Raw genomic sequence first — 18,035 nt, 5'->3', positions numbered from 1 at the left:
GAGAGAGAGAGGGGGAGAGAGACAGGGGGGAGAGAGAAAGAGAGGGAGAGAAACAGTGTCATCATTCTGATCACAACAATTTCAAAAGCGATTTATTTGGTCAAAGTAACATTGGATACTATTTGGAAGATTTTTCATTATTGTTGTATCTGGACGACATTTCAGAAATTGCATAACAATACTGTCTAACAGGCATGCTACTGCTGTCACAACAAAAGTGGAAATTGTTAGACAGCAATACTGATATGGTTCATTGAGCATTTGGATTTAATTTTCAATCTGATAAAAACACATGCCAAAGAGAGGAACTGCTGGACAACACTGGACATGAACTGGTAAGTTTATCCCGACACTGTGCATATTCTGAGAAAGGGAGAAATAGACGTAAACGATTCTGTCACTATAGCATATTTTGAGGGCATAGTTTATTGAATAGCACCCTCTACAGCACAGTCAGAAATTGAGCAATCCTCAAAATCAGTTATTTAAATCTTGCTCTGTTTATTCACTGACAATCCTGAGATGATTCTGTCCATCTAACAGTGTGGAGTGTTTTTTGTTTATTTCATTCAATCAAATGAATACATTATTAGTATTAGGTCACAATAGTTAATAACCTTACAAACAAAAGTACAAAAGTAAATACTGTACAACCACCTACTAATTAAATAGTAGTGTCTGTATTGAAAAGGAGAATGTGGTAATATATAACAATAATATGATCCATTTCCTAATCTGTGTTGTCTTTCACTGTCTCCAGATATGAGGGGATCATCCCCAGGCTCAGAACCAGAAACATAGGCTGTCGGTGATCTGTACTAGAATAGACTGACAGACTGACAGACAACGAGGCGTAACTGTGGAAACGTGCAGACTGCTGCCCAAGGACACCAACTGACGCACGAAGACGGACAGACAGACAGTCTGATGCCAACTGTCTCCACTGTCAATCTCACGGCACAACTCCTGCTGCTGTTGCTATGGGCAACCCACCCGACCATGGCAACCAACTGGCTGTAAGTCTGGCGTTCCGGGGAGGAAGAGAAAGAGAGAGTTTGTTTGTCATGCTATAACTTTTAAAAGATGGTGACGTGTCTCTAAATCTCTTTCTGTCTCTCCCTTTTCTCTCTTTGTCTCTCGCTCTCGCTGACCTTTTCTCTCTCTCCCTCCCTTAACTGTGCTTTCTCTGTCTCTTTTGTCTGGTTCTCTTTCTCTTGTTTCCTCCGTCTCTCTAAAACTCTCCCACCCCATCCTTGCCTCTTTCTCACCTTATCCTCTACCCCCCCCCCCCAACTCCCCCTCTTTCTTTCTCCCCTACTCTCTCTCTATCTCCCCCCATTCCCCTCTCCTACTTCCTCTCTCTTGCTCTCCCTCTTTATCCCATACATACAATCTCTCTCTACCCATGTCCCACTGTACAAATTCCCTCCTCTTCTCTCCCAGCTCCCTGGTGAGGATGCCGCGCTCGCGGCCCGTGTCGGGTGCTGTCGCCTGCGGGCGGCTGAGGGGACTGTCCGTGGGGCAGGTGGGGGTGTGCAGGGCACGGGGGGAGGTCATGGAGTCTGTACGCAAGGCAGCCGAGATGGTCATAGAGGAGGTATGAACTGGGAGCAGAAACCTTATGGTCTTCTCTGACATCTTCTTCTTCAATCATCATCATCATCATCATCATCATCCTCACCATCATCACCATCATCACTATCATCATCATTATTATTATCATTATCATCATCATCATCATCATCAATATCTGGGTTGGTATTAATAACTTGATCATCGGCAGTTTCCAATAAACTTAGTGATGTATTTGTCACTACTTTTACAAGTAATATCCACTCTGCCCAACACCTAACAACTGACTATTCTAGTTGTCTGTCTGTCTGTCTGTCTGCCTGCCTGCCTGCCTGCCTGCCTGCCTGCCTGCCTGCCTGCGTATCGATTGATCTATCTGTCTGTCTCTGTCTGTCTGTCTGGTCAGTGCCAGCACCAGTTCCGGAATCGCCGGTGGAATTGCTCCACCACCCCCCGTGGAGTCAACGTGTTTGGCCGAGTCATGAGCCAAGGTGAGAGGCCTCACTGGTTACGTCTGGAATTAGAATGGTGTTAGCATTTCTGACTACATATAACTGACTAACCAGAACCTTTGTTGTGAACCATTTTCCATCAGGCACGCGTGAGGCAGCCTTTGTGCACGCCCTTTCCTCGGCGGCTGTGGCGATGGCAGTAACGCGAGGCTGCAGCCGGGGGGAGCTAGAGAGGTGTGGCTGCGACAGGAAGGTCAGGGGGGTCAGCCCTGAGGGTGAGTTGGGGCATCTGATCTTACTGTATTACTGTTTTACTGTCAATCCATCGATCAATCAAACATCTACCCAAACAAACAATCAATCGATCAGTCTATCTATTTCATCTCCAGGGTTCCAGTGGTCAGGGTGCAGTGACAACCTGTCCTATGGTGTGGCCTTCTCCCAGACCTTTGTGGACGAGGCTGAGCGTGCTAAAGGACTGTCGGCAGGGCGACCACTCATGAACATCCATAACAACGAGGCTGGACGGAAGGTCAGTGGAAGGTCACTTTGATAACATCACTGATTTGAGAATGTTCATCTTTTTGATGACTTTATGAAGAGTAACTTAAAAAACTTCCCCTCCTAACCATTGATCTCCATACCCTGTTCTGGATTGAACGCTTCTCCCTCTGCTCTTCTTCTTCTACTCTTCTCCCTCCCATCCTCCCATTCCTCAGGCCATCCTCCATAACATGCAGGTGGAGTGTAAGTGTCATGGCGTTTCTGGCTCCTGTGAACTAAGGACCTGCTGGAAGGTCATGCCTCCATTCCGACGCGTCGGTGCTGTGCTCAAGGAACGTTTTGATGGAGCCACAGAGGTACCTGTCCACTCCCCCACTGACACTGTGGATGCATGGGGTGCATCTCAATAGTCTTCCTCTGCATTAATGAGATGATTCTTAAGCTAGCCAAGTTCCTCCTCTGACCCTGTCTGATCTCTGCCCTCCTTCCCCAGGTGCGTCTCTCCCGCATAGGCTCCAGGACAGCCCTGCTGCCCCGGGACCCCCAGGTCAAGCCCCCCGCTGCGAGGGACCTGGTGTACCTCTCCGCCTCCCCAGACTTCTGCCACCTCGACCCCGACAACGGCATCCCTGGGACCTCTGGCCGGCGCTGTAATGGTGAGAGGGCTAAAGCTTTCCGCACTGTACCCATAGAGTATGTGTACAGTATACTGTGTACACTTGATTTGCTGCTCGTTTCTGTAATAATGCTTCCTCCTCATGCATGCTTTCTCATCCCGTTTCCTTCCCTTCATTTCCCCCTCTCCCCCCAGGTACCTCTCGGCTGGCCCCAGATGGGTGTGAGCTGGTGTGTTGTGGGCCAGGGTTCCGGGCGGGCCGGGCCGAGGTGGTGCAGCGCTGCTCCTGCAAGTTCTCCTGGTGCTGCTCAGTCCGCTGCCAACAGTGCAAGAACACAGTGATGATCCATACTTGCCGAGAGTGAGGGACTTCCACACACACAACACAGTATATGCAGCAGAACCCAGAGAGTAGACACTCGAGAACACAACCATGACAGACATTCTAGAACACTGCCCAGACAGTAGACACTCTAGAACACAACCATGATCAGACATTCTAGAACACTGCTCAGACAGTAGACACTCTAGAACACAACCATGATCAGACATTCTAAACCACTGCCCAGACAGTAAACACTCTAGAACACAACCATGATCAGACATTCTAAACCACTGCCCAGACAGTAGACACTCTAGAAGACAGCTTTGACCAGACAGTAGACACTCTAGAACACAGCATTGACTAGATATTCTAGAACACTTTCCATCCAAGCAAACAAACACCTGACCAAACATTCTCTAGACTAGAGCACTGTCTATTCCAGGCTCTCAAGATTAGATTGAATAGATACTTTAGAAAACTATAACACATTTACATGAAGGGACGGGAAAGTATAAACCACTGTATTGAGAGAGTGAGGACCTATGCATCACAGGTATGATATCTCTGCCAGGGATGGGCAGAGAGGGTGGAATGACCTCTCACATGACTACTAGTGCCTGAACATAACAGAATTATACTAACATGCATAGAGAAAAGCAATATTTCAACTCCATTATATCATGAACCATACAGTCAACACAAGATTTGATGAAAATAATTAGTGACTTTGCACACTTGTAAGGTCATTATAAACACCATCAACCTTCAGCAGTACATCACAGTGAAAGTGATCACACACACACACACACACACACACACACACACACACACACACACACAGGCACACACCATTAACCTAACTGACAAAGCTTTTAAAGCCGAAATTAACCATAACTAACAGAAAAACACTGCTTACCTTTCTTTTGTGCATCTTCGTATCTATGGTTTCATTTCAATGTGGTAGGGTAGTAGCAGTCTTCATACATTTACTGTATTTATGCCTCTTTGCCACTGTTCCGCTTTTATTTATTTGTATATCTGTCATCCTGAGTTCTTTCTGTCCTTCAGATTCCACCAGCAATCCCCTAAACAGTGAGAATACCTTCCCCCCCAGTCAGTGCTGTGTCCATGTTGCTTTAGTTTATTGCTCCAATGTGAAACATTTGTGATGCATTTTGCTACAGCACCAGTGTTCTGCACCGTTGACTTGGTAAAATAAACTTATTTTCACTACAACCCCTGCATAGTGTGTGTGTGTGTGTTGTGTATGGTCCTTTCACATTATTCACAACGATTAATAGTGAGTTCCTGATATCCAGTGAGGACAGAACTCTGCTGTACTGTTCATGGAAGTCAGGATATCAAAGGGGCACAGTGCCAGTACAGTAACATTCCAAATAGTGAGTTTTCATTTTCCTGTATAGATTTGGCATCAGGGACACGATGCAGGGTGTGTGTGTGTGTGTGTGTGTGTGTGTGTGTGTGTGTGTGTGTGTGTGCGTGCAAATAATTTGTAGAAAATAAAAGAATAGCAACAACTCAAGGAACCTTGTTTTTTATGTCAGTTAAACCATTTTATTACAAACATTCTGTGATTCTAAACACCCAGAAGTTTACTAGGAAAAGGTTATCAGCTCATCATCATCATCATCATTACTATCAAGATTAAGTTCAGCTATTGAAAATATTACAGCTTAATTTGTTATATTATCAATCAATCACGATCAAGTTGGTAGTCTAGCAAAAAAAAAATCTGGATAAAAATAATGGAAAAAACCTCAAGTTTCAAAATGAATAACCGCTAAAAAAAATTCCCAAAAGATAAACAAATAGTCATAAAATTAATACATCATACACAAAAAATAAACAAGAGGAGAAAAAAATAATATAAATTCAGTTCTGTGTGTCGTCAGCAGAGGGCAGTTGAAGCTGTGGTGACAATGCACTTGGTGTTCCCAAAATCCACTAGGAGTTGGAGGTAAGTGACCGATATCGTTCGCTAACCTGGTCTGGAGTGAAAATAAATCTCTTGTGTTCTCTCTCTCCAAACTCAAAGAAGCAACAAAAGAAAAAAATAATAAAATTAAAATCAATTCAGTGTCTCCCCTATGGTATTTTCTTAAGCTGGGCACAAAAGCCACCAAAGGCAACAAGGCTGAACACACCAACTGCAGCCCATCATCTTTTTGAGTGGGGGCGCAATGGTGCCAGGCAGGGGGGCCCGCCCCACCTAATGATAGGGGAAACACTGTCATTTTTAAAGTCTATCTGGAGGAGAAGGAGATAAGATGAAGGTTTCTCCTTTCTCATGTAATCACTACTTGAAGGAAAACTCTTGTCTTCTCTCAATACATACTAAAAAGGCACAGTCAGTGTTTAAATGTATTGGCGTCTCAATGCCACTTCATCTCCATCCCTTTCTCACTCTTTTTGTCCTTTGTATGCTGGCCATTGATCTGCTTCTCTTGTTTGTAACCACCCCACCCATTTCTAACCCTGCCCCTCTATCCCTAACCCTCTCCCTCTAACTCTCTCTCTCTCTCTCGCTCTCCCTTTCTCACTCACTCCTCTTCTGTCTATAACAGGACACAACGTTTCTTGGGTTTGGTCTCTGGAGGTTCCAACGCTGCCAGGATGGCCTCGTCAAACACGTTCTTCAGCCCCCTCTAAGAGATAGATGGAGAGATAGAGATAGACCATTAACAGTTTAAAATGTTTTATAGATAAATTGAAACCAATGTATTTAAAACCAATGATATAAGTAATTGTGTGAGGCATTACAATGTTCCCCCTGCACCAATGATCCAGATAAGCTACAATCAAAAATACACCAGATGAGGGTTGACTTTAGACAATGATGACGTCATACTACGGGTTAGGGTTAGGATAAGGAAACCCTGCACTCGAGAAGGCTGCTGTCATTATCGCTGGTTCCTTACCTGCGTGAGGGCGGAGCACTCCACATATTTGACGGCCCTAAGGTCGCGGGCCAGCTTGTCTCCGCTCTCGGGGGACAGGGGACGCTGTTTGTTCTTGGCCAGCTTCTCCACCGTGTTGCTGTCGTCCCGCAGATCCACCTGGGTGCCCACCAGCAGGAAGGGCGTCCGCGGGCAGTGGTGGGAGATCTCAGGAACCCACTGGGGGGGGGGGGGGGGGAGACGACAACGACGACCGGGTTAGAGGTCAGAGAGTGTGTGCAATACAAAATCAACCCCAAGCACTTCCTAAACATCTGAAAAGACAAAACCCCTGTAACTCAAACACTGGTTGGCAGGTTAAGCTTAGCGAGGCTGACCTTCTCACGGACGTTCTCAAAGGAGGAGGGAGAGACGACCGAGAAACAGACGAGGAAGACGTCCGTCTGCGGGTAGCTGAGAGGACGCAGCCTATCGTAATCCTCCTGACCTGAGAGGACCAATCAGAAGAAAAAATTCTGTGATGCTGTTGAAACAATGCAACCAACATTATCGAGAAGGAGTTAAAACGCTGATATTACCTGCTGTGTCAAAAAGGCCAAGTGTGTAGGGTTCCCCTCCGATCATCACTGTCACTGCATAATTATCAAACACCTACAGACATACAAAATACAGGTGCACACAATAATGTTTAAAAGAAAGTGGAAGGAATGTTACCCATCTCTTTTCCATAAAAAGCTCCTCCATATGATAAAGAAATTATAAATCACATCAAAAGTCTAGGAAGTTCATAACAAATCAATATTAAAAATAATATAAGAGATGTACACTATGGGTTCATAATACAGTATATCACGTATTTGCAGTGTTGGGGGGGGGGGGGGGGTAGCTCCGTTTCCAGTAGTTTGGTGGTAGTTAAACTAAATTTAAATCCCTAGTTGTGTTTCCTGTAGTTAACTACTAGTCACTACATTTTTCCAAAACAAAAAAAACATTGGAATTAAAGTATTATTCCAGCCATTGAACTTCAATTTTCCTACTTTTTCTTCCCTCACTGCCTCCAGTCTCCCCACTTTGCTCCACCTCACCATTTTCTTCTCTCCCAGTGATTTCAGAGCATTTCAGTCACACGCTTTCTGTCACATGGACTGGTCATCTTTCAGTAACTGACTGTCGTGTGTTGGATTAAGTAGTTTTGATGTAGTAGCTGTAGTTGAACTTCTTTCTTTGTAAAGTAATTGGTTATCTCGGTAAATACATTTTCAGTGTAGCTTCCTCAACACTGCGTATTTGATCCATCATCCTTTTTCCTCTGGTGTTTTCTCAACCCATTCTCCCTCCCTACTCCACTCTGGCCCACACAGTAATTGGCATGTGCCCCCCCTGTGCCAACACGCTCCCCTGCCCTGCTCTTACCGTAGGAACATATTCCGAGGGAAACTTGTTGGTTGTGTAGGAAATCAGTAGGCATGTCTTTCCTACTGCACCGTCCCCCACCACTACACACTTTATAGTCTGCATCTACAAGGAGAGAAAGAGAGGGGGGGGGGGGGTGAGCAAGAGAGACACAGTGACAACAGTCATAACATAGGCTGTGTTAGTATCTCCTGAAGGACACATTTGAGACTCTGCTTGTGACTCCACACACATACAGTAACTACGGGAAACAAAAACAACAGACCTAATCAGACAAAGTGGAGACCACACTGCCATGAACAACAACATTGTCTGCCAGGACAGCAGTCTACTGACATCCATTAACTAGTGACGTTCTCTGTGTGGGCCAGTTAGGTGATCCACAGAACATCAAACCACAAACATGGTGTTAACTGGCACCTGAAATGCACTGATCGACTGAAGAATGATGTATGGATGCAGTACTACTGACAGTCCTCAAGGGAGGCAGAAGACACAGGGCGAAACTACCCAAAACATCTGAGAAGCATTCACATAGTACAAATGACAGGCGTAAACACAACCAAAATGAGACTTCCACTAAATGTGTCAAAGTGACAAAATGGATGCGATATAGCCTAATACACAAAAACAGCTGTTCTCGACAATAATATTTGAGTGAGACGTGAATATTGCTGACAATGAAATCGCAATTCTGTACTTCCTCATACTTGCATAGCAGACATGAAAGAGAAAGAGAAGCGATATCTTCATGAGTAAAAAATGTGTCGGCGGCTCGATATATTGTCATTAAACTTCGGCTGGATAAGCAGTTCATCACTTTCGACGAAAACACAATAGACCTCATCTAATGAATAAACAATCGGCTCTACAGCCAGCTGAACAAAGTGGAGCGGGGGGCGCGGGGTACATTTGGATGGATAGCATGAAATGATTGACCATCTGACACGATAATGGAATGATAGCAGACAAACTAATCAACCGTATATGTTCTGGTAGAAACATGATAATGCTAGGTTACTGCATCCTGAAACTGAAATGCAATCATAAAATTGTGCAATCATTTCTCGCTGACTAGGGTAGGGAGACAAACACAAAATTAACTGTAGCAAGCTAAAGTAGTTGGTTATCTGACAAATTAACTTTGGTTACAACAACATTCACATTTGGATGAATAAATATTAAACTATTGTTTAACTAAAGCTAATCGATTTACCCTTGCTAAAGGTAGCAAAATGAATAGGCCTAAACCAAAAGTATTTAGCCAGTAATGGTAACATTACATGGCCAATTATCAAGTATGAAAAGTGGCAAGCTGACACATAGTGAGATATTTTCAATATAACTGTGAGCATCACAGTCAGTCAATAAAAGATTGTTGTGTACGGTGCAGACGATGAAAGTTCTTGAAAGTTATGACAACTTCATCAGGGTTGACTGGCAAGCATGACGCTAACGTTAGCTAGCTAGTGGTATTTTTTTCCGAGGAGTATGCCTGTACCACAATAAAATGTGTATACGTTTCCTGTGTAAAGTAACTACTTACATGGGATAACAAACCCAACAATAATATGGCTGTCTAAACATTTATTTTACAACAACACAACCATTTTCATCGTTTTCAGAAAAGTAGCGACTCACCGTTTTTCTCCGGCAATTAGGCGTTGGTTACATCCGGGTTTCGCTCGAGACACTTTGCGCAACTGCGACCAAGGCTTTTCCGTCCGCTTCACAGCACTGCCACCCCCCGACCAAAGGAGAGTCACTGCTAGTTTCATTCTTTTTACATTTTCTTATTAAATATACCCCTGATGAATATGACTTCTAAATACTAATGACAGTAGAGAAACGGTATAACCTCAGCATAACCAAAGCAATACATGACTTATTTCTATAGTTTATGTTTTTGTGGTCATAGGACACTTTGTAAACAAATCATATCTTTAAAAGTAAGTTCTTCTGCTCGCATGTGGAATGCCATCTCGGGAGCACAACGGATATGTCACAGAAATAAAGTAATATTTGCATGATGAAATGCATGAGCTCCATTGTTTATGTTGGCCATGCATGCAGACATCATTGACAGTGCTTTCTCTCATGCATATGCATATTAGATGCATATTATTTGGGGATAATTCTACACATATTAAGGTTCACAGTGCAATTTTGCAAACAAACTACTGTAGTACTACAACTTTCTGTGTTATGCAGTTGCCAGTCTTCTCATCTATCTTAAGCCTTGATAGATCCTAAGTGACGAGTGGTCTGCGTCATTTCCGGATGTTGCCTCCCCCCTTTTTATTGACATTTCGCTTAATTCTAGCTTGCGGGCTACAGGCGTTTTACGGGGTCATTTGGTTATTATAGGGTGACATTTACCACCACGGCTTTTGGACGGATCGGTGCATGTTGTGCACGAAAGAGAGACATTTATATCGGGCAGCTTGTTGAAATTCTGTGGAAACATCAACATCTTTCTTTCTTTTGCTTCCTGACGTTTTTGCTTCCTTTGTCAGTCTGACTTCCGTTTTCATGTGCAATCAACAGTGGAAATATATCTTGCTAGGAAAAACCTAGCTAATATTCTAAGTCGCACAAAGAAGTAAACCAAGTAAGATTTCCTATCGATAAAGTAAACCTTTTATTGATTTAAGACGGTGGTTTGTGAGCTAGTTTCAAGGCTAGCTTGCTAACCCTTATGCCAGGTAGCAAGGATAGCTAGCTAGCTTGCTAGCTAACATTAGCTACTGCTGCTGCACATTTGTCACTATTGTCCATCGATACCTTGTTCGAGAAAGTGATCGAAATAGCTGGATGAGAGGTTGACCATTTACTATCCTCTTTCATTATTTTTGTACTGAAGCACGAAGATCCGACGTTTTTCGCTAGCACCAGAGCTAGCTGAGCCAACCAAAATAACAACATGTTTCGATATTTAAATGACGTTGATGACAACCCCTACATGATGTGAGTATACACTTATTTTCCGTTATCCAAGCCAACGTGATGTATTGCCTTTATAATGTAGTGAAGGGGGGAATGCTTGACATATTGCCGTTGTGTCCTGGGCAGGTTTCAAGGCCTAAATCTATCTATGCGTGCAGATTAGTACAGCTTCTCAACACGTTGTATTACTAGGTCTTGGATCTGACATGTCAATTTCTTAGATGAAAAGGGCACCGGCGTTATGTCATATAACAACCCCTTTAATCAGTGCCTTCTTCGAATATTCACTTCATTAGCACTCACTAAGGCACCTATGAGTGTGCATGGTCTATTTCCTCAGGTAGATGTTGAGTGTTGCCTCTCCTTTTCAGGGATCCATTCGCAGCCCACAGGCAACAGATGAGGAGCTTGTTTGGTTCGTTTGGCTATGAGCCTTTCCCCCTCAGCCCCCAGATTCAGCCACCCCGCGCACCTCATCTACAGGTGTGTGTGTGTCTGTGTCTGTCTGTGTCTGTCTTGTCTGTGTGTGTGTGAGTTTAGTTTCTCTACTCAGTATTGCGCTAGTAAGAGATTTATGTACAATAACTACTGGCACAATAACTTCAGATGAGTTTGTCTTGTCTTCATTTGATTAATTTCTGGCTTCTTATAGGCTGGTGCTCTGGCCCCCTTTGGAATGATGGGAATGGTGAGTCTTTGTCCCTTGATGTCACAATCGTATCTCTCAATATCCACTGGGTGTGTGGAATGCAAGTTTTAGCCCTTTTGTCCTTCCTGTCTTCTTCTCATTGAGCTAATCTCTGGTGGGTCAGTCAAAGTAAGATTACCATTCTATGGCTTTTACCAATCCGACCATGTGATTGCCAGTTAGTGATTACCAACTCAAGTGAAGAAGGATGGATATTTTTATGTATTCCAACAGGGCATAAATATGTCATTTGAATATTTCAGCTGCACATTGAAAACTGTCTTCGTCTTTTGTCCTCTTCCTCAGGGCGGAGGAGGGTTCATGGACATGTTTGGCATGATGGGAGGAATGATGGAGAACATGAACATGGTGAGTGTTTCCACATACCGTTTCGTGCACCATGCTCTCCCATACTCCACCTTTTAGATACATGATGAGAAATCAGTCTTAAGAGAAATCTGTAGGCCTCATGAATGGGGAAAAATATACACAGTCTAATGAAACTACAGAGTACCCACGTTACTAACAAGGCACCTTGCATAGCTTGATGATGATGTTTCTCTGCTCTTCCTTGTCTCCTAGGAGAGAATGTCTGGTTCCCCAAATTGTCAGACGTACTCCTCCTCAACAGTGATCTCCTACTCCTCTTCAGACCTTGGGGCTCCTAAAGTCTACCAGCAGACCAGCGAGCTGAGGACCGCACCTGGCGGGGTAAGAGGGGGCTCACTGACATTTGCTCAATCTTAAACGGATCCCTATCTAGCTCTTAAGGGGAAATCTTCACCAGAAACTTGAATTACAGGCCCGGCCATTTATAAAGTAACCCAAATGGGTTGTATGTCGACACCAGCATACCGTCAGCTTTTGGTATTGCTTTGGATAAAACGGCTGTCAAGTTTGCATTTCATTCAACCAGTCTTGCTTTTGTATGTTTTTTTGTCCATGTTGCTCTGCTGAATGACCCTCCTGTCCCACTCTCAGATCCGTGAGACGCGCCAGTCGATGCGTGATAGTGAGAGCGGCTTGGAGCGCCTGGCCATCGGCCACCACATCTGGGACCGCGGACACGTCATGGAACGCTCCCGAAACCGCCGCACCGGCGACCGCGAGGAACGCCAGGACTACATCAACCTGGAGGAGAGTGAGTCACAGAGAGACAACAGGGGGGGAGGGGGTGGGGGGTGTTGGAGACTGATACTCACTGTGTATGTAGTAGTTGCTGTGTATATGATAGGTTGGTAGATTAAGCCAATGTCTATGCCACCGGCAGATTCTCCCGGTCCTTGTATTGTAAACAAAGGCCAAGTTTCATGCATAGGTCCACCAGACCTTCCGAGCATTTGGGAAGTGTTTTGGAACTAAATTAGAGGCTGCCCAATATTCACTTTGCCAACCATGGGGTTAGACACCGCCCCATACTCACTATGCAAATCTAAGCCATTAAAAAAAGATAACACTCTAACAAGATCGTGCCCCTGAAGGAGAGCGAGTCAGAGGTTTTGAACTTGCTCTGACCCCTACCCCTGTCTCTCCTTCTCAGGTGAGGCTGAAGCCTTTAACGAGGAATGGAGGAGGGAGGCAGGAAGGTACCCTCCCCCAAACGCACGGGGGATAGACTACGGCCGAGACCGGAGGGCGGGTGGTCAACAGCTGGTTCACGTTGCCCCTCCCAGCTCCGAGTCCCCGCCCGCCCCTCGCCACGAGTCCCCCAGACACCCTCCACCCCCAACTCGCCCCCGCTACGACTGGTGAGAGGTAGGAAAGAGTGATAGTCATGGTGTGTATGTTCTATGATTAAAGCTGCTCAACCAACGTTACCGGATCAGAATGTGGGCTCCAATTTGCTTCTGGTAAACGGTGCGCTGGCAATAGTGGATAATAGTCAATGTAAAAAAACTAACATTGCAGGGTCATTGTGGAGCACATGCACAAAAGTGGTTGTTTGAACCTGTTCGGACAGCGATGCACGCAGTACCAATGATCAGTGGGTGCACTCATGCAGTGTGGGGGGTAGACTTACATAGGCCTGTATGCTTATTCTCCCCTCCCGATGGATTGAAGAACTGGACATTTTAACAACCGTCTTTTTAATTTGTGCGCAAAGGCTCTCCAAGCGTATTTTCTATGAAGTGTGTATTCATATTTTCCTATAATCGACAGTATACAATGTTTACGTTATTTGATTTTATACCCTATCAAAGACATTTGCATGATTTCATGAGTAACTGGCACAGAGAGCGGAGGCAATCGATGCATGCATGTTTTAGGGAATATATTGTAACCTACAGAATTTAGTAATACGAGAATACACTAGGCCTACTTCCACATATTTGTAGAGGACGTGTACTGGTGGTATGAGGGATTATCCCAGACCACCGCTGTCTATTTTCACCCCATTGTTAATTATTTAAGGTGGAATGGCTAATTTGCCCACTCCCCTTGACCTCGGAACACTCCAATGTACTGCTCCGCCTATAATTGCGCACGGTTTGCGTTGGTCGGAGCAGACGCACCTTAAGGTGACACCAAATTACCAAAACGGTCTTTGCACATGGTTTAAGAGCTGTGCGCCGTTGTTTAGTGGGAGCAAATTGGAGTGAGAACCAACTAAGTACATTTCTGGGATCTGACAATGGTTTTGACTATAGATATCAATGAGGGCATTACGTCCGTCCAGGGATGTCTCCTTTCCTCCGTCTGCACTGACGTAAAAGAACTGGATAGATGAAATCCCGGGTCCTCCTTATAGGTTTCAGCAAGCCAGTATTTTCATATCAGTGCAGAGGGACTATTGAGATGCACCCAGTGAGTTGTGGTTGTTTCCTCTCAGGAGCTGAAGAGGTGAGCAGAAGGATGGAGGGAAGACGATGATATGCCCGATGCTGTGAACGAGGACGAAGAGGGAAGTGGGACACGACTGACCGTCATAGATGTTTGATATGATCGCCGGACTGTCTATATAGAAACTATACATTTAACACACACACACATCAGAACCCAACACATTCAGTACCTGCATTTATGGTTCAACTCCTCTGCTGTTACCGTGAACACACCTACATGCACGCACGCACGCACACACACAAACACACACATATATATACACACACACACACACACACCCCTACACACTCACTTTGTATATAGACACATTCTCAACCTTTACATGCGTTTTTTGCCCATCGCACTATATAAATATATATACATTGCCACACTACATACTACACATGCTGTACAGTCCATATATGTTTGTGTAGACACTAGTGTGTCTGTGGATTGAATTGTATACTGTTGACTAATTAAACTAATTGAAAAAAATCATTAAACATTGTTAGATAATTGCAAGCTGTGTTGTGGTTTGTTAAGGCTTGCAGCTTGGTTTGAGGTGTTGTATTTCTACAACCAGGTTTTGACCTGGCGAAGATCTACCTCAGAATGAAGTAAAGAAGTAATACCCATTGTGGGCCATTTTGTTTCTCACCCAGCACCATAATGTAATGTGCTTATGTAATATGTGTATTTTTAGATGTAATTTCATTTGCTGTCAAAACCGTTGAATGGAGTGTCTCTTTCCATCCTTTATAGGGTTCTTTTCATGCATGCCTCAGTAAATACTGTTAGTCCTGTAGCACAGTTCACCCTTTTGCTCTCACATACTCCTACACATACTTATACACTCTCCCTCTCTCCATCTCCCTCTCTCTCCCCCTCCCTCTCTCCATCTCCCTCTCTCTTGCTCTCTCTCCCTCTGTCCCCCTCTCCATCTCCCTCTCTCTCCCTCGCGTGTACACACTCGTGCTCACAACCTACCCAGTGTCAGAATATCTGCAGATGGTCATGTGACATCCAGATGGAACTCACCATAGAAGTAGCCAATCAAAATCCTCCTAGTTCCTCCCCCTCCCCCCACTCCCTTGGCACATTCCCTCTGGATATCTCTCTCTCTTCCTCTCTCTCTCTGACGAAATAGTTCCATGTTTTCTCTCTCTGTATCCATTCTCACCTATTGCTGTATCTCATCTTCCCTCTTTTCCGTTCGAACTGCACTTATCTTTTTCATCGTCCCTTTCTCTCTGGATTTCTCCTCTCATTGGTGTCTACCATCCCTCCATTTGGTCCTGTTATCCTCCTCCGCTCACCATCTCTGGAAGCTCAGACTCTGGATGGCTCTTTTGTTGTTACAGTACCTGCCTTGACAGAGATTATGTGCTGCATTGTTGGTTCACTCTCTTATTATCTGTCCATCTAACCTGCACTAATGGGTTCACACTCCCCTCCCCCTCCCTCACTTCGGTATACATCCTATAGTATGTCTCATGTAATCATGCTATTCTAAGTCTCTGTATCCTGCAGTGTGTTTCTGTACAGACACATGCTATATGCAGGGTTGTATAGGTATCGGAATACATTTTGAAGTATTCTGCTATGGTACATTTAAAAAGGGTATTCAGAATACAGATTCTTTCATCAATAAGAAAATTGTTACTTTGAGAATGCTTTTCATCTTTTTTTGCAACTCAATCGATCTTGCAACCTTGCTCATACTGCACAGTAGCTGCTCAGCTGAGTGAAGGAGAAAACATGTTGGCGTCCACCTGACTGCACCATGGTTTTTCTGACATGATTTGCAGGCCCCTGAGAATATATCCCATCAAAATATGTTGCGAAATATTTGTTTAGTGTCTCCACGCTTTGAACAATTATATTCTGTGTTTTATTCAGTGCTCATGTGTAGAAATGAAAAATTAGTCTGAATACATTTAGAGCCATGTATTCAGTATTCATTACCTGAAGACATTTTCAAAGTATTCTATACAACCCTGGCTATGTGCATCCTACAGTATGTCTCTGTGATCATGCTAGGCTAAGCCTATGCACCCACAGTATGTCTATGTAAATATATGCTATGCTAAGTCTATGCTTCCTACAGTATGTCTATGTAAATACATGCCATGCTAAGTCTATGCTTCCTACAGTATGTCTATGTAAATATATGCTATGCTAAGTCTATGCATCCTACAGTATGTCTATGTAAATATATGCTATGCTAAGTCTATGCATCCTACAGTATGTTCTGGAGCCTCTGCCAATCCTACCGTCTGTTTATCGCTGCCTCCTGTGTGTACACAAGCTAATCAGTGCTTACATCACTGCTGACTAGTAATCATGACATCTGCGAAAATATTGTCCCAGCAAATAGTGCATAAATGAATGTGTAATTTTGGTGTTTGCCAGTACCGAGCGTTGCTGCTGAGAGCTGTAGTTCTTCTGCAGTATGTTGACTGTGTCATAATTGGGTGGAAAAGGGGGGTTATGGGGGCATTGTGTTTTGTATTCCATGTTCACCTCCTTTGCCATTCAGTGTTCTGACCATATTCTGGTGCTGGGCCAACAACATTACACACAGCCCCTCTTTTCTGCACTCCCTTGCGATTTTGCTGCATCCCTCTTTCCTCTCTCATCTTTTTGTCTCCTTGACCCAGTCTCGCTCCCTCCCCCTTTCTCTGCATCTTCCAATGACGCACGCGCTCCCCCTCCCCCGTCTGTCGCACGTTTTCACCCCCCCCCCCACTCTCCTCCCTATGCCCCTCTCTCTCTCTCTCTCTCTCTCTTATTCGCTCACATTCTCTCACTTTCCCAACCAGGCTTCACACAGGCTGCAGGTAATGGAAAAAATATCAATTCCTCCCCATCATTCCTCTCCATCCTTCTCAGTCACTCCTCCTCTGTCTCTCTGCTCTGTGGTCTCTCCATCTCATCTCTCCATTGGTTCATATCCTCTGATTCTGAACAGTACTTGACTGAACAGCACAGGTATCTTCCTACATTGCATCAGCGGGTGTGTGTGTGTGTATGTTTGTCAAGGATTGACAGTGCATTCATTGTGTACTGTATGTATATATGTATGTATGTATGTATGTGATGTCTTATTTGATACAGTGTGTGTGTGTGTGTGTGTGTCACTTAATGTGCTTAGAATGCATCTGTTTTACAGCTTTTCCCTTCTAGAGAATGCGTCAGTATTTTCACGCAGTGTGTATGTGTGCGTGCGTGCGTGTGTGTGAGAGAGCGTGTGTGAGTGTGTGTATGAGAGAGAGACAGAGAGAGAGACAGAGGGAGTGGGTTGTGGAAGTCTGCTGGTATTTGTCTTTGTCAATGTGCCATTGAAGCATCTCTTCAGAACTGCTGATAGTTGGCATCTCATTTGATGTCTACGGCAGAGACATTTTAGAGGTCATTTCTCTCTCTCTCTCTCTCTCTCTCCCTCTCTCTAGCACTCTCTCTCTCTCTCTCTTTCTCTCTCTCTCTCTCTCATCCCGATCTCAGAGTATTCATCATTTCTGCCCAAAAGGGCGTTTAATAATTCAATAATCTCTACCTTCGCTCCCTTGCTCCTTCCCATCTTTCTCTCCCTTCATTTCATGTTTTTTTTGGGTTATGAATAAAACCCTCTGCTGGGTTGGAGTGAAGGGTGTTAGAAGTGAAAATGGATATGGTGGTTGCCAGTTTCATGTGTGCCTCTGAACAGACCTGCTGTGTGTGTGTGCGTGTGCGTGTGCGTGCGCCTCTGATGCTTATGTGTTTGTGTGTTCCTCTTAGG

The 18,035-nt window shown here is 44.4% G+C and overlaps 3 protein-coding genes across 5 annotated transcripts; 2 read left to right on the top strand and 1 right to left on the bottom strand.

Annotated features, from left to right (window-relative positions):
- Positions 1 to 927: 927 nt before the first annotated feature.
- wnt4b (wingless-type MMTV integration site family, member 4b) lies at positions 928 to 3,509 on the top strand (the record flags this gene model as incomplete). Its single annotated transcript, XM_083679608.1, has 8 exons — positions 928 to 1,016; positions 1,444 to 1,597; positions 1,979 to 2,063; positions 2,168 to 2,299; positions 2,414 to 2,556; positions 2,744 to 2,884; positions 3,022 to 3,184; positions 3,340 to 3,509. 8 exons carry the CDS (start codon positions 928 to 930, stop codon positions 3,507 to 3,509), a joined length of 1,077 nt encoding a protein of 358 aa, XP_083535734.1.
- A 1,508-nt stretch (positions 3,510 to 5,017) lies between these two features.
- cdc42l (cell division cycle 42, like) lies at positions 5,018 to 9,527 on the bottom strand. The gene is made up of 6 exons (XM_083679660.1): positions 9,442 to 9,527; positions 7,801 to 7,905; positions 6,966 to 7,038; positions 6,765 to 6,874; positions 6,409 to 6,606; positions 5,018 to 6,135 (listed from the first exon to the last, which is right to left on the bottom strand). Exons 2-6 carry the CDS (start codon positions 7,903 to 7,905, stop codon positions 6,046 to 6,048), a joined length of 576 nt encoding a protein of 191 aa, XP_083535786.1. The 5' UTR covers positions 9,442 to 9,527; the 3' UTR covers positions 5,018 to 6,045.
- A 574-nt stretch (positions 9,528 to 10,101) lies between these two features.
- Positions 10,102 to 14,789, top strand: mlf2 (myeloid leukemia factor 2). 3 transcript variants are annotated; one of them, XM_083679380.1, is made up of 9 exons: positions 10,102 to 10,411; positions 10,664 to 10,767; positions 11,118 to 11,229; positions 11,399 to 11,434; positions 11,741 to 11,803; positions 12,017 to 12,145; positions 12,416 to 12,575; positions 12,975 to 13,182; positions 14,265 to 14,789. In XM_083679380.1, exons 2-9 carry the CDS (start codon positions 10,724 to 10,726, stop codon positions 14,269 to 14,271), a joined length of 759 nt encoding a protein of 252 aa, XP_083535506.1. In that variant the 5' UTR covers positions 10,102 to 10,411; positions 10,664 to 10,723; the 3' UTR covers positions 14,272 to 14,789. The 3 variants fall into 3 exon arrangements, with proteins under 3 accessions (XP_083535506.1, XP_083535508.1, XP_083535507.1); XM_083679382.1 differs by having other exon boundaries at positions 12,975 to 13,189; positions 14,265 to 14,788; XM_083679381.1 differs by having other exon boundaries at positions 10,102 to 10,767.
- The last annotated feature ends 3,246 nt before the right edge of the window (positions 14,790 to 18,035 follow it).

The sequence above is a fragment of the Argentina silus genome (genome assembly GCF_951799395.1).
Source record: "Argentina silus genome assembly, chromosome: 10".
NCBI lineage: Eukaryota > Metazoa > Chordata > Actinopteri > Argentiniformes > Argentinidae > Argentina > Argentina silus.
Note: the sequence above shows the minus strand (reverse complement) of the source record. Positions and strands in the feature narration are given on the sequence as shown.